This window comes from Kockovaella imperatae (genome assembly GCF_002102565.1).
Source record: "Kockovaella imperatae strain NRRL Y-17943 chromosome Unknown BD324scaffold_1, whole genome shotgun sequence".
Classification (NCBI taxonomy): Eukaryota; Fungi; Basidiomycota; class Tremellomycetes; order Tremellales; family Cuniculitremaceae; genus Kockovaella; species Kockovaella imperatae.
The window spans coordinates 1,541,658-1,553,944 of NW_019028941.1; the positions used below are offsets into that span (position 1 = coordinate 1,541,658).

Here is a 12,287-nt window from a genome sequence, read left to right on the forward strand (position 1 = left end):
GTCACATTTCAAAGAATCATATAAACTCCGTCCCTCTACGCTTAGGCTTGACCGCTAATTCTTCCGAAGTCTCCCGCACGTTACTGTGATAGCTCTGATGCGGAGGATGCTCAATCCCAATGAAGGAGTCTCTCAACCTACTGACCTCAGGTGTGATACCTGCATCTCGTCGAAGTCTTTGCAAACTTTCAAGAACGGCCTGACGATTCGGCGCGAACCATTGCGATTCATGGAACATCGAAGGGGATCGACAGACCATGATACGGCTGCTGGACTTGGGTTGACGTGCTGAGAGCTGCTCAGCGCTCGTACGATGTGAGACTATGCCACTCAATCGATCAGCGGGCAAGGGAGTGTCCAATATGATCTCGCTGGATTTACGTGCTGCCAATGGCGGTCGAGATGTAATCGAGCGATGAGTGTTCACGTCCTGCGACTCATCCTCCTCGCTCTCGAATTCGGCTTCGGCTTGGGTGGGCGATTCCATTGTCCTCGGCATGAAGAGGAACGATGTCCGGTCGACACAGTCCTCAGTCCTCATTGTCTTGACGGATGACGACGAAGTCGAAAACGCCGTGGATGCTGACACAGGCCTATCATGGCTTGTCCTCGTCCGAGGTCGGCTCGTGCTTTGGGGTATCGGGAATTGATGCAGGTCGATACTCTGAATTGACCCTACAGATACAGGGAACACTCGTGCCTCGAAACTTCGGCGATCCTCGTTGGTCTCTGCGTAACCTTCAAGCGGAGGTAGCGGTTTTCTCGGAATGGAGTTCGACCGTGCGATGGCGGCGTTCGAGGGGTCAGCACGGCCCAAGATTGGCCTGCGCCTAGGCCCTGGATAAGGCAAGATACCGAATGTATCATCGCTGAGTGTCGATCCTTCGCCTGCGATCGGTGATGGCGTTCCAATGGCCGAGTCACGAATACCCATCACGGGTCTGGCCAGTCGAGCCAAGCTACGAGCAGGGCGACGGGGTGGATCCGCTTTCGCATGCGTCCACAATTCTGTGGCTGGAATCTGTGACCGCATCGACGCTGTAGGCTGACTAAGAGATGGTCGACTGACGTGTCTCGAACGAGATGTGAGGACCGCTGGTTTTGAAGTTGTTGAAGCTGGAGGCCAATGCGATAGCTCAGAGGGATCCACGCTCACTCGCAATGGACGATAGACGGATCCGTAGTTCTTCTTGACCGCCGAATGGTCAGGTACGGCCTGGACACCCGCAATAGGCTCGGCGACTGGATAGACGATACTCTGCAATGCAGTAATGGTTTGCCCGTCGGAAAAGGTGGACGAGGTGAATGACAATGTGGGTGCGCGCCTTGGACGTGTACGAAAGACGACTCGTTTCGCTCGTCGTGGGAGACTGGGGGCAGGAGCGTTTTGCTGACGATCCGATAGCATATCATAGAACTCGCGAATGCCTTCAGTGGACAACCGTCGAAATGTTGTCTTGAGCGGTGCTCCAATCTTGAGCTTGAGTGGAGTGGTGAGGATCGCTTTCCTCGACTGTGATTGGGTGGGCTTCTCCCCTGGACGCAGGCGGGATATCTTCTCTGATGACCATGCCAATGCAGATCTAGGTTGTGCAGCTCGGACCGGCTTGTACGCTCGCCAGCAGCCCAACGTCAGCAAGCATCTCGAGACGAGTGTCAAGATCTGCCTTGCGAGAAATAGCGGGAAAGATTCCGGGATCAACACGATTACTAGCTGAGTCGATGCGATGAAGAGTCCGATAGCTATCAGGACCAGCACCAGTCGCGGAGAATGAGGGTGATCTAGCCTCCACCGAGCGAGCGAAGGCTGATCAAAGAGTACGACCTGGAGAGTCAGGATGGTCACGAGGAGGTATGTTGCGCCTGATGTGTCAGCTGTGCGACTGTGAGATGGCTCACAGGCTATGCCAGAAGCAGACATGATGATCCAGTGGATGTTTTGCTCCCCTAAGGTATCAAATCCTATCTCGATCTTGCCTCGACGGGCAGCTGAGTCCCAAGTTAGAACTGATCCGCAGGCGCGACCTTACTATACGAAACCAGGAGAAAAGAGCCAATGAGGGCGCCGACGAAGCCTATAGGGACTAGGGGAGCGATGAGTAATGCGAATCCCTGCATAACCGTTCTTGATTGTAGAGCGGGTGGAAGGCAAGGTTGGACTTCGCACAGGTACAAGGCCGTGGTGAAGAGCAACAGGGCAAGAGTAGGAAGGGAAGAAGCGACACCGAGAGCTGTGTCCGTGGCTTGGGTCGAGCGTATGGACAGCGGTGAGAAGACAAGCACCAGATCCCAAGAGTCACGGCGATTTGAAGGAGAATATCGAGCGTCAAGAACGGGACGAGTCGGCGTCTGTACTGTCAGCAAGGGGCCACGTTGAGGACTCACGATGGGGGTCCGTAGAGAATCAAGAGTGATAGGAGTGGTAATAGGAGCACTTCTATACCTATAGGTATGCTCAGGGCAACATGCTGAAGCTTTGTGAGTCTCTGACAGCGGACATTGATGAGGCTGGAAAGGCATAAGATGGGATCAGAAGAGGGATCAAACATGGTTCTGCCACGGCGGTAAGTCGATCAGACCAAGCCGGTGAGGTTCGCAAAACCTCAAGCTCCGTTCCGTGAGCTCACTGCCTGGCGAGTAAGATGGGTCACTCTATTGGAACCTGTCAGTAAGTTCAAACAGGATGGGACGTCGGTCAAGAGCAGTGGGTCAATCGGCTGTTGTCGTCAGGAGGCCTCCGTCGGTCTCCAAGGCAGCATCATAGTGCTCGTGAAAGCCACTTCACCATCTCTTAGCAACGCTAGCGGCCTGTACCGAGTCTCGACCGCCTGGTGACTCCAGGAGTCCTGAGGAGTGTTCTTGAGGCGGCAAGAAGAGGCGCAGATGACGATGAGTCAGGGGAAGGACCAAGCTCAAAAAGACTTTCCGAATCACCATGAAAGTGCCACACCACGGAACGATAAAGTTCCTCGACGCCCAAAGGGAGGACTTCTGCCCCAACTTCTGCATCAACGCCTAATCCTATCAGACCTCTGCACGCCCACTATTCTACAATCTATCTGGCGCATCACGGTGAACTATGAAGTATGGTTAATCCGATTGTGCGTTCACACGAGCGGTAGATTGCGGGACTGCTCATATGTTTGCAAACTACCCCAGCTTCTTGTTTGGCCTCTATGGCGCAGTAGGTAGCGCATCTGGCTTTTACTTAAAGCATATCAACCAGCAGGTCTCGGGTTCGAACCCCGATGGAGGCTAGTTTTTTTGTTTTCCTCTTTTTTTGGCGGTGTCGTAGTTTTCTGGTCTCCTCTTGCATTTGCAGCTGCCCTGGACCCACTACACCTTTGCTGGCAGCTCGATGAACGTTGGCCTCCTCACGTCGCGCAATTTGGGTTGCTTCTTGGCCTGTTCCTCTGTATCATGAGACCGTTCATTATTCCTTTTTTTGACGCTCTGCCCGGTTCGGTATAAAGCCTCACTCGTCTCGTTTCAAAATGGCTCATGATCTGAGGCCGAATCGCCAGACAGAGAGCCCTTTTGCTTGGCGGATGAAGTTTGGGATCTAGGTTGCATTTTCATATTTGCAATGAAGCAAAAGGTATTCTTAGGCGCATGTATGGTCCTTATAGACTGACTGGTCTTCGTTGGAGACGTGTCCTAAGTTCATCATCCTTGACACACACCCTAGTAGTTCACACCATGGCTCTTCCAATTCAGAACCTGATGGATATGGGCAGTATGGATCACGGATCAAGCAGCTCGATGAATGACAGCAGTGCTTCATCCATGTCCATGAGCATGGGCGATGGATGCAAGAGTGAGTACGGATTGAGGCGAGGCGAGGCAAGGCGAACCAGGGACCGGCTGTGGCTGTGGCTGTGGCGTGGCATTGGTTCGATGCCTGCTGACTTGGTCTTCCTCCGACCGCCTTTATCAGTCTCCATGCTCTGGAACTGGTATACTGTCGATACGTGTTTCTTATCTGCCACATGGCACAACAAGACCAGAGCGATGTTTGCGGGATCTGTCATTGGCGTCTTCTTCTTGACCATCGCTATCGAGTTTGTCCGACGACTCGGTAGAGAGTTTGATAGGCGATTGGTAGCTGCAGCGAGGGTGGGTCAAAAGTCTTTTCGCCTCCTCCGAACTGTTGGCATTAGCAATGGTGCTCAGCCATCTTTCTTTACAGGTCAGAGCGAGTCTTGGGCAATCGACTTCCGCTCCGAACTCTGAAGATAACCTTAACAAGAATCTGGGATCGGCTGAAGGTACTTCTTTCGTGTGAGTTTGAGTCGGGCACACCCCGTGCTTTGGGCACCCTCCGTGCTTTGGTATCAGGGGACTACTCGACCTGACGACGATGAACCAGGTACACCCCAACTTGGGGTCATCAAGTCCTCCGAGGATTGCTCTATGGATCACAGTTTGCAGCTGCATTCCTAGTGTAAGTCGACCGATTCTCATGACGATTGTATCTCACGGGATCACAGGATGCTCCTTGGAATGTACTACAACGGATACATGCTCTTCGCCATATTTGTGAGAGTCCCAACGCGAGATCCGCTGATCAACTCAAGCTCGGTCAAACCACAGGATACATCATCTTTGGCAGAGACACTTGCACATGCACCATCGATCACGTCACTACGGGTCATTGCTGTTGATCCACCACTCTGAGATAGACGGCTCATGCCACATCCCATTAGATGTTCATAGCGCCACATTACGTTTTTATCATGCAAATCCTTTTCGTCCTCTGTCTAGACTTCTCCCCTCTCTGGAATGGACTCGCTCAATCCTGATCCTCATCTCCGTTCTCAAATAAGAAGTTGGCAGCTAGCTCTTCATTCTTGTCACACGCCATGTAGGCTTGCAAGACCATGGCCCGGTCAAAGCCAAGTGCTTCGAGCTGCACATAGGTTAGCAAGAATCACATGAACCACCTTTTAACTCACTCTCTCCACTGCTGCCGCCTCCTCCTGTGTCAAGTTGATTTGCGTCGTCTGTTGCCCAAGCATATCGTCGTCTCCATCTCCATCATCTCCCGCGTCGATGCCTAAAAAGTCGTACAGCGCCTGAGGGTTCTGATTGATGTATTGAGCGATTTGAGGACTGCTGCTCATGAGCCGCTGCAGTAAAGGTTGAATCATAGCAGGGTTCTCGCGAACCATCTGGGGTAGCATTAGGATGATTCAAGTAGACTGACCCACCTGACGTAATTGCTGAAGGATTGGCGAGTTGGCGAAGGCTGCCATAGCTTCGCTCTGACCACCACGGCCTGCGCCAGCTGCTCCAGCCCCAGCAGCCGGTGTTGGAACTCCTCGATCGCGATTCACTGCGAGTATGAGCATCGTATCGCGGCGACAAGGGTTGCCATGCACTCACTGGCGGCTTCGGCAGCCTATGATTCGTCAATTTTGGTATGGAGGATCATGCTGCGAACTCACAGCGAACAGGTTCTCTGCACTCCCCTGAGCACGAGATGTCGGCGCGTCGCTCGTCGGCGCAACTGCGGGAGCCTGGGTTGAAGGTTGAATAGGTGCAGAGGGTGTGGCAGTGCTCTGCGGATTAGTCAGAACAGGATCCGATCCTTTGATAAGACTCGTCCTCACAGGTGCCGCGGGAATAGGGGCAGTCTACGTTGATGTCAGCGTCAGGCTCTTGAGGTCAGCAAAGCTCACTGGTAACGATGCAGGACCCTCGTCCTCCCCAGTCGGCATCTCCCCCTGCAAGAACGGTCAACACTGATCCTCCTTGCCTTGCAGCCCGACTTACCGACATGAGATATTCGACGGCCCTATCGGGATTGTTGAAACTTGCTCTGAGAGCTTTTTGAACCTGATCACGGGGGAATCCCATCTCCACCATACCCTCAATGGCTTGTTGAAGAGCAGGTCCAGTGACTGAGAGGAGGACGATAAGCTGAGATACAGGCAACCTAGCTAGCTTACCGAATGAACCTCCATCGAGACCATGTCCTGAGCTCGTAGATCCTGTGGTTGCTGAGGCAGGGACAGCTTGAGTGCTCTCCGGAGCGTTTGAGGCATCTGGCGCAGTTGCAGTGCTGCCAGCTGCGGTCACTGAAGCGGAGTTCTCAGTGGATGAGGGGGCGGCCGAAGGTGTGGAGGTGGTTTCGGTGGACATTGCTGGCGCAGCAGGAGGAGCAGAGGCGGGAGTTGAGGATGAAGCAGCGGCAGCGACAGCTGGAGTCGCTTTCGGCTGATGCGTAAACCTTTAGCTTTCGCACTGTCAGGTGGAAAGGAGTGAGCTTACCTTAGACACCATGACAACGATGAAGTCCTTCTCTTTAATGTTCAATGAACCAACTGTCGCAGCATCATTGAGAATCTTTCCTGGGCCGAAGAGTGAGCACGAAGTTAATGAGTTGACGGACAAAATCTGACAAACCTGAGTAGATCAACTTTTGATGCTCTGAGGGAAAGCTTTGAGTGTCCTGAATCTTTCTCTTGACGTCCGCCACCTGATTCAATGAGTCAGCTTGAGGCAAGGCATAGAGTCAGGGCTGACTGACCGTCTCTGATCCTTCTGCTTCCACCGTGAACAGCTGAAGATGAAGTCAGTACTCCACTCTAGAAGCAGCGTGTGTAATCAGTGGTAAGATGAATCAATGCTATCTGCGGCAAAGAAGTGATCGGCATATCAGACGTACCTTGTTCTGAACAGTCTTGAACGTGATCTTGACCATCGTGCGGGCTGGCTTGGAAGTCGAATAGCAGGTAGAAGGGAGGTTGAGAATCAAAGTATTCCCCGAAGTATTCCGATTCCCCCCCTGAGAACGATACACAGCCGAAGAAGATGGAGCTGAATTGGATAGATCACTGATGTGCGCGATTGACGACCTTCAACGGCAGCAGGTGGAGAGGACCGGCCTCCGGTGCCACGTGGGTCCGATTTTCTTTATTCAGCCCCATCTGTTAGACTTCCAGGTGACTCGCCACTTTCGGACTTAAGTCCTCCTCTCTCCGCCCACGGACTGAAAATTTATCGCCGACGCCTGCAGTCCAGCTTTGCCCTGCTCATCGCGGACTAGAGCTTTGATTCAAGGTTGTCGTAGAAAACACTCCATCCTAGTCAGTCTGGCTTTGCTTGTTTTGTGGACATCAAACTGACAGATACCCATCCAGCGTACAGAGATGTCGTCCTCTTCTTCCAAAATCAGAGCCTCCGAGCTCCAATCTAAGTGAGCCATCCCGAGAAGGATAATCATTCGTCGACAATATGCTCATACTGTGTGTCTACAGGAGCAAGCAGGATCTTTTGACTCAGCTCAATGATCTCAAGACTGAGCTCGCTGGATTGAGGGTGCAGAAGATCGCCGGTGGAAGCGCCAGCAAGTTGACCAAGATGTGAGTTTGTGAAGGTGCGGTGTGGTGCAGGCACATTCGGGCTGGGGCGAGGGCATGGGCTAAGCCGGAACGCATGGCGATTGAAAAGGAAGAGAGAAGGAGTATGAGCGAGAATCGACAGCCTGGGAAGCTTGAGGGGCAGAGAACAACCGATGCGCTACGTGCTCTACGAGGATTGTTATGGAATATGGTTGCGGACGGAGTCCTGGTCATTATCGGGCTGCCAGCAATCCTACCCAAACTTCTGCTTCGTCCCCTGGAGGATCACTGGAGGATCACACCCCTTCTACGCCTTCGCTCTCTCCCCTACTATTTCGTGGTCTCGTCTCCTCGTGTGCCCTGCACCCACCGTCCTCTTATTCCACAACTTCCTGCTAACAACCACTCAGCAACACTGTCCGCAAATCTATCGCTCGAGTCCTCACTGTCATCAACCAGAAACAGAGGCAAAACCTGAGAGAGTTCTACAAGAAGAAGAAGTGTGAGTAGAGGCATGCTTCTTCACTCGATCGGTCAGCTCACGTCTGAACTAGACATGCCCCTCGACTTGCGACACAAGAAGACCCGTGCGCTTAGACGTAAATTGACTCACAAGGAGTCTCACGCTATCACTGAGAAGCAACACAAGCGTGACGTCCACTTCTCAGCACGAAGTGAGCACAAATGGCATCACCGATAAGATTGAGGCTGACGATCCTGCAGAGTACGCACTCAAGGCTTAAGATAGGGCTTTTGTGTACGGCTTGACTGGGACTCGAGGCAGCATGCATCGATGTATATGATACGGACGGGATAGGAGGGAATCATTGGAGGGCCCCCGACATGAGATACAGATCAGGCGCTTGTTCTGGGCTTGACACGTTGCGTGTCTTGCCATCATACACGAGGCTCGAGCAGTCGGACGATTCTTGACGCAGATTGGCTCTTATCGGTCGGTTCGACGTACCCAACTGTCTGAGAAGCGGACGGTTTTCCGCTGTGGTGTGGAGTCCAATGCGTAGGATACCGTCGCGCGACTGCGGCTCTGAGAATCATGCGTGCCGGCCATTGACCATCTCCTCGCCATCCTTCTTACACTACCATTCGCAGGGCTCAGCGCCGAGATGACAGCTAGAGTCTGAGCTTCTTGACTCCCTTCGAACGCGGAGTCTGGCAGGTAGTCCTCAAAGTGGAAGCGAGAGTTGCCCGCTAGACCTGACACGTTTCGTACGGTTGAGTCTGTCGTTTCCCTGCGGAAGGCGTCACTGGCTGTACCTGGACAAAAGCGGGATTGGAATTCTGGAGTGGTCAAGATTGCTTGGACCAGCTTTCGAACGTGAGAGTCCAGATTGACATCTGTGCGCGTCTGTACGGTAGGTGAGTCTGAAGTCGGACCAGATAACGAGTGAGTGCGTGGGCAGCTGTATTCCGTCATGGTGACAGGTTAAGCTATGACTGCGTGCGTGCAGTCAAGGTGAATGACGAAGCAATAACGCGTTGTGGCCACTTAGAGAGGGATACTCGATACATGCACGCAGTGGCGACTATGAGTCTCGAATATCCACAGCTACAAAGGATGTCAAGGAGTGCTTCGACGATCGAAGGGATGTTTTGGCGCAATGACGTGGGTTAGTTTCACTACGAGCCACGACGAGCCGTACGCTTCAGCATGTCACCCGTCCTAGCCGTACTGCCATGTGGATCATCTCACATGGGTCTTGACGTGGTTCACAAGCCATAAATCAGCCACTGAACAGGGTATATCAAATGGTCCGGATTCCCACCGACTGCAACGCCCGACTGTTTGGTTTTATGATCAACAAATGTGCGAGGTGGGGCGAGGAAGGCATCTATCGAGCCTATACTCCCCACGAGACATTGAGCCTGGTTGTTGATATGTGTGAAGGCGACACCACTCAACTGATCACCATCAGACATGTCTGTCTCCCAGCATCAGACTGACACCACGTTGAATGTCTCGACCTGCCGAGCTTTTCTCAGTGCTAATCCTGGCCATGCCACCACGTTTCAAGGGGACTCAAGGGGTGGAAGGAAGTAAATAAGCTTGTTTCACAGACGGGGGACAGAAAGAGGGGGGAGATTTCTAATGCACTGCCATGATTTCCTAATCAGAGCCCCCTTGAAAATTCCAAACCGACTGAGGAAATCCTAATGCAAATCATCCACTTGGGAGTGAGTCTATTTTTAGCCAAACACACTAAGCTGCGCGTTCGAAAAGAAGGGGGGGAAACTTTTTTTTCCGTGACGCCACAGCCACAGCGACTGTGTTTAGTCTCGCCAACCAATCCAACAAGTCCCCCAAGAACAAAACCCCCTTCAACAGACCATCTTTCTTTCCACTTCTTCCACATTGTATTCTCAGAAAGGCCTTCAGTCGACCTGCTCTCTGGATCAACTCGTCCCACTTTGTGAGTAGATCGACTCCATCCTCATTCCCCTTCTCCTTTCTATGTTTTTATGTCCCAGCCGTGTCATCTGCGCCGCCGTCGATCCTTTGTCAATGTTTGCATGAAGGGAGATCGGCTAGGAGGAGCTATTCCTGGAGTCATGGGCGTCATGTCATCTGCCGGGGGGTTCGGGGAATCTGTCCTTACTCATCATGGACTGACTGGAGGATTGCCAAAGAGAGATCAGACTTCTCGCCGAGTCAGTCTCTTGTGTTCCTCCTCCCAAACAATCATCGGTGCCCAAACTATGTCTCTGGTTCTTCTAGCTTCACGATTCTACAGTGCTGACCCAATACACTCAGACGTTCACCCAACATGATCGCCAACATTGTATTCGGCGCCGTCGCTATGGCTGGTGTTGCCCGTGCTCAAGTCACCGCCACCGGCACCATGGGTCCGACCAGTGAGTTCCGCGCAGTCCCAGGCTCTCCGCGCTGTCGGTACTTTTCATCCGCTGACCTCTTGCTAGACCCTCCTCAAGCTACCATGGGAACTCCCATGAATCAGACATCCATGTCCCGACTTGTCTCCGTCAACTCGATTGACGACTTGTGAGTAGAGTCGGGCTCAGGCCCGCTGCGCGCTGTCTGGGGCTGTGTACTGACACTCAACCTCCAGCTGCGTCTTTGCTCCTCCCGAGCCAAACTCTGTGATCGGAGAGACCGAGGCGGAGGAAGTCGCTTGGTGTATTCGTACGTCATCATGGCGCTCTTCTGGGCGATGCTGATCCTCAATCTAGAACAGCGAAACGACGCCCGAGTCATTCCCGACGGAACCTTCCAGGCTATCCACTTTGTCAAGAGTCCTCTTTACGTCCAGGTCATGGGGTGAGCGTCATGTCGACTCCATCTAGACAAGCCTGACAGTGTTCAGATGGGGTGACTTTACCCGAATCAACATTCAGTACGGTGACGAGGGTGGTGAACTCGACCCTCACGGAGCCACTGGTCTCGGAAACCCCGTCGGAGGAAACGTCACTTCCAACATCACTGGACAGGACGTTCACTACGAGGAATGGATGAAGTGAGCAACCACGCCGGGACCAGCGCTGACATGCTCCCAGCTACATGGCTTACAACCAATTCTGTATCCGTATCTGTACCGCCGAGAACTCGACCTACTCTGCCGCCCTCGAGTGCCAACACACTCTCGATGAGATGGGCTGTGAATGGGTCATGCCAGGAGAGTGAGTCGAATGCCGCATCGCACACCGCTTTGCGATGCTCACATCTCTGCAGCTACACCAACAACTCGTTCACCTCTTGTGATGCCGACGCCGCTTACCCTCCCGGTCTCTACCCCCTTGCGAACGGATCTACCTCGACCTTCGCTCAACGATACACTGGTACCTACACCAACGGAGCTGGAAGCGTTGGCACCTTTACCGTTGGAGAAACTGTTACTCCCCAGACTCCTTACTCTACTCCTGCCAGTTCCAACTGTGTGACCTACTCCACCATTGGAAACGGTGAGTTGACCTGTAGCTATCAACACTGATCATTTAGGCATTGCCAACGTTGCCATTGCCACCGAGGCCTCGAACTCAACCTCTGCCAGCAGCACCATGACCAGCGGAACGGCCAGCTCTGCCTCCATGACCTCTACTTCCTCAGCTTCTGGCAAGTCGATGTCGAGCGGTAGTGGAAGCGCATCCGGATCCGCTAAAGCCAGTGGCGCTTCTTCCTCTACCACCTCTGGAGCTGCCATGACCCGATACGCCGGAATCAACCAAGGCCCCGCCGTCGCCGGAGCCTGCTCTGTCGTCGCATTGGTCCTCGGTGCCGCTGCTCTTCTTCTCTAAATGGACAGTGCAGTCTGCGCAACAATATCTCTTCATCTCTGATACGATACACGAGTACATGGTTGACGACCTCTACCACTTACATATACGCTGTCACGTCCAGGCATCACGCTCGTTTTAGAAAATCTTCGTTTTTCATTCCTCCATTTTCCGTCTCATGTGCATCACATCAACATACCTTTAATCATGCTTTATGATGTGTCTTGTGGACAGGATAGTCACAGCTGTCCCGTGTAGCGTGTCATGCATCGTGAATGGACATTCCCTCCTGTTGTATCTCGGAGCTTCGGCTGGAATCCTGAATGAAGATTTACGTAAAAAAAAGATGCTGTGCCGGGAAGATCAGTTCGGAGGGGAGAGGGTGGGTTGGAGCGGAGTTCTGCGGCTCAGTGGATGAGCTGCGCCGACAGCGAGTATTGAGCGATCATCGTGCGCAGCCTATTCGCATCTCGCTCTCGAGGACTTTTGGGACGAATCGATCCTTTCGCAGGATCAGCACGAATTGCGCATCGTTCTTTCCGTCGTGGTTCCACTTCACCCGCGGTCAAATACCTACCTCCTATCCGACTCTTCATCTGTTGGAGAAGCAGCGACATACCTCGTTTCTGCTTCGACTTGCTGAGACCAGGCAGACATAGCTTCCTTATTCTGCGGTTATCACATTGAAAGTCT

At 52.9% G+C, this 12,287-nt stretch overlaps 6 protein-coding genes and 1 non-coding gene across 7 annotated transcripts; 4 read left to right on the forward strand and 3 right to left on the reverse strand.

Moving 5' to 3' along the window:
- Positions 1 to 16: 16 nt before the first annotated feature.
- Positions 17 to 2,520, reverse strand: BD324DRAFT_647999 (hypothetical protein; the record flags this gene model as incomplete). Its single annotated transcript, XM_022017761.1, has 5 exons — positions 17 to 94; positions 146 to 1,863; positions 1,900 to 1,989; positions 2,031 to 2,349; positions 2,386 to 2,520. 5 exons carry the CDS (start codon positions 2,518 to 2,520, stop codon positions 17 to 19), a joined length of 2,340 nt encoding a protein of 779 aa, XP_021874783.1.
- Positions 2,521 to 3,170: 650 nt separating this feature from the next.
- Positions 3,171 to 3,257, forward strand: BD324DRAFT_t5. The gene has a single exon. It is a non-coding gene; the product is annotated as a tRNA-Lys (tRNA).
- Positions 3,258 to 3,699: 442 nt separating this feature from the next.
- Positions 3,700 to 4,664, forward strand: BD324DRAFT_648000 (Ctr copper transporter family-domain-containing protein; the record flags this gene model as incomplete). The annotated part of the gene is made up of 6 exons (XM_022017762.1): positions 3,700 to 3,817; positions 3,938 to 4,116; positions 4,190 to 4,281; positions 4,370 to 4,444; positions 4,491 to 4,539; positions 4,578 to 4,664. The coding sequence occupies 6 exons, from the start codon at positions 3,700 to 3,702 to the stop codon at positions 4,662 to 4,664; spliced, it is 600 nt and encodes a 199-aa protein (XP_021874784.1).
- A 70-nt stretch (positions 4,665 to 4,734) lies between these two features.
- On the reverse strand, positions 4,735 to 6,854 carry BD324DRAFT_38881 (hypothetical protein). Its single transcript, XM_022012655.1, has 13 exons — positions 6,671 to 6,854; positions 6,533 to 6,565; positions 6,409 to 6,481; positions 6,274 to 6,353; positions 5,952 to 6,219; positions 5,776 to 5,903; positions 5,682 to 5,726; positions 5,613 to 5,636; positions 5,448 to 5,561; positions 5,386 to 5,401; positions 5,211 to 5,335; positions 4,956 to 5,171; positions 4,735 to 4,909 (listed from the first exon to the last, which is right to left on the reverse strand). The coding sequence occupies exons 1-13, from the start codon at positions 6,704 to 6,706 to the stop codon at positions 4,793 to 4,795; spliced, it is 1,275 nt and encodes a 424-aa protein (XP_021874785.1). The 5' UTR covers positions 6,707 to 6,854; the 3' UTR covers positions 4,735 to 4,792.
- Positions 6,855 to 7,015: 161 nt separating this feature from the next.
- On the forward strand, positions 7,016 to 8,154 carry BD324DRAFT_613217 (putative ribosomal protein L35). The gene is made up of 6 exons (XM_022014477.1): positions 7,016 to 7,091; positions 7,146 to 7,201; positions 7,263 to 7,367; positions 7,757 to 7,848; positions 7,901 to 8,020; positions 8,070 to 8,154. The coding sequence occupies exons 2-6, from the start codon at positions 7,155 to 7,157 to the stop codon at positions 8,087 to 8,089; spliced, it is 384 nt and encodes a 127-aa protein (XP_021874786.1). The 5' UTR covers positions 7,016 to 7,091; positions 7,146 to 7,154; the 3' UTR covers positions 8,090 to 8,154.
- BD324DRAFT_613219 (hypothetical protein) lies at positions 8,155 to 8,878 on the reverse strand. The gene has a single exon (XM_022014478.1). It carries the CDS (start codon positions 8,779 to 8,781, stop codon positions 8,293 to 8,295), a length of 489 nt encoding a protein of 162 aa, XP_021874787.1. The 5' UTR covers positions 8,782 to 8,878; the 3' UTR covers positions 8,155 to 8,292.
- A 1,326-nt stretch (positions 8,879 to 10,204) lies between these two features.
- Positions 10,205 to 11,966, forward strand: BD324DRAFT_659672 (hypothetical protein; the record flags this gene model as incomplete). Its single annotated transcript, XM_022018889.1, has 7 exons — positions 10,205 to 10,365; positions 10,433 to 10,506; positions 10,554 to 10,641; positions 10,688 to 10,837; positions 10,878 to 11,000; positions 11,053 to 11,282; positions 11,320 to 11,966. 7 exons carry the CDS (start codon positions 10,205 to 10,207, stop codon positions 11,613 to 11,615), a joined length of 1,122 nt encoding a protein of 373 aa, XP_021874788.1. The 3' UTR covers positions 11,616 to 11,966.
- Between the last annotated feature and the right edge of the window lie 321 nt (positions 11,967 to 12,287).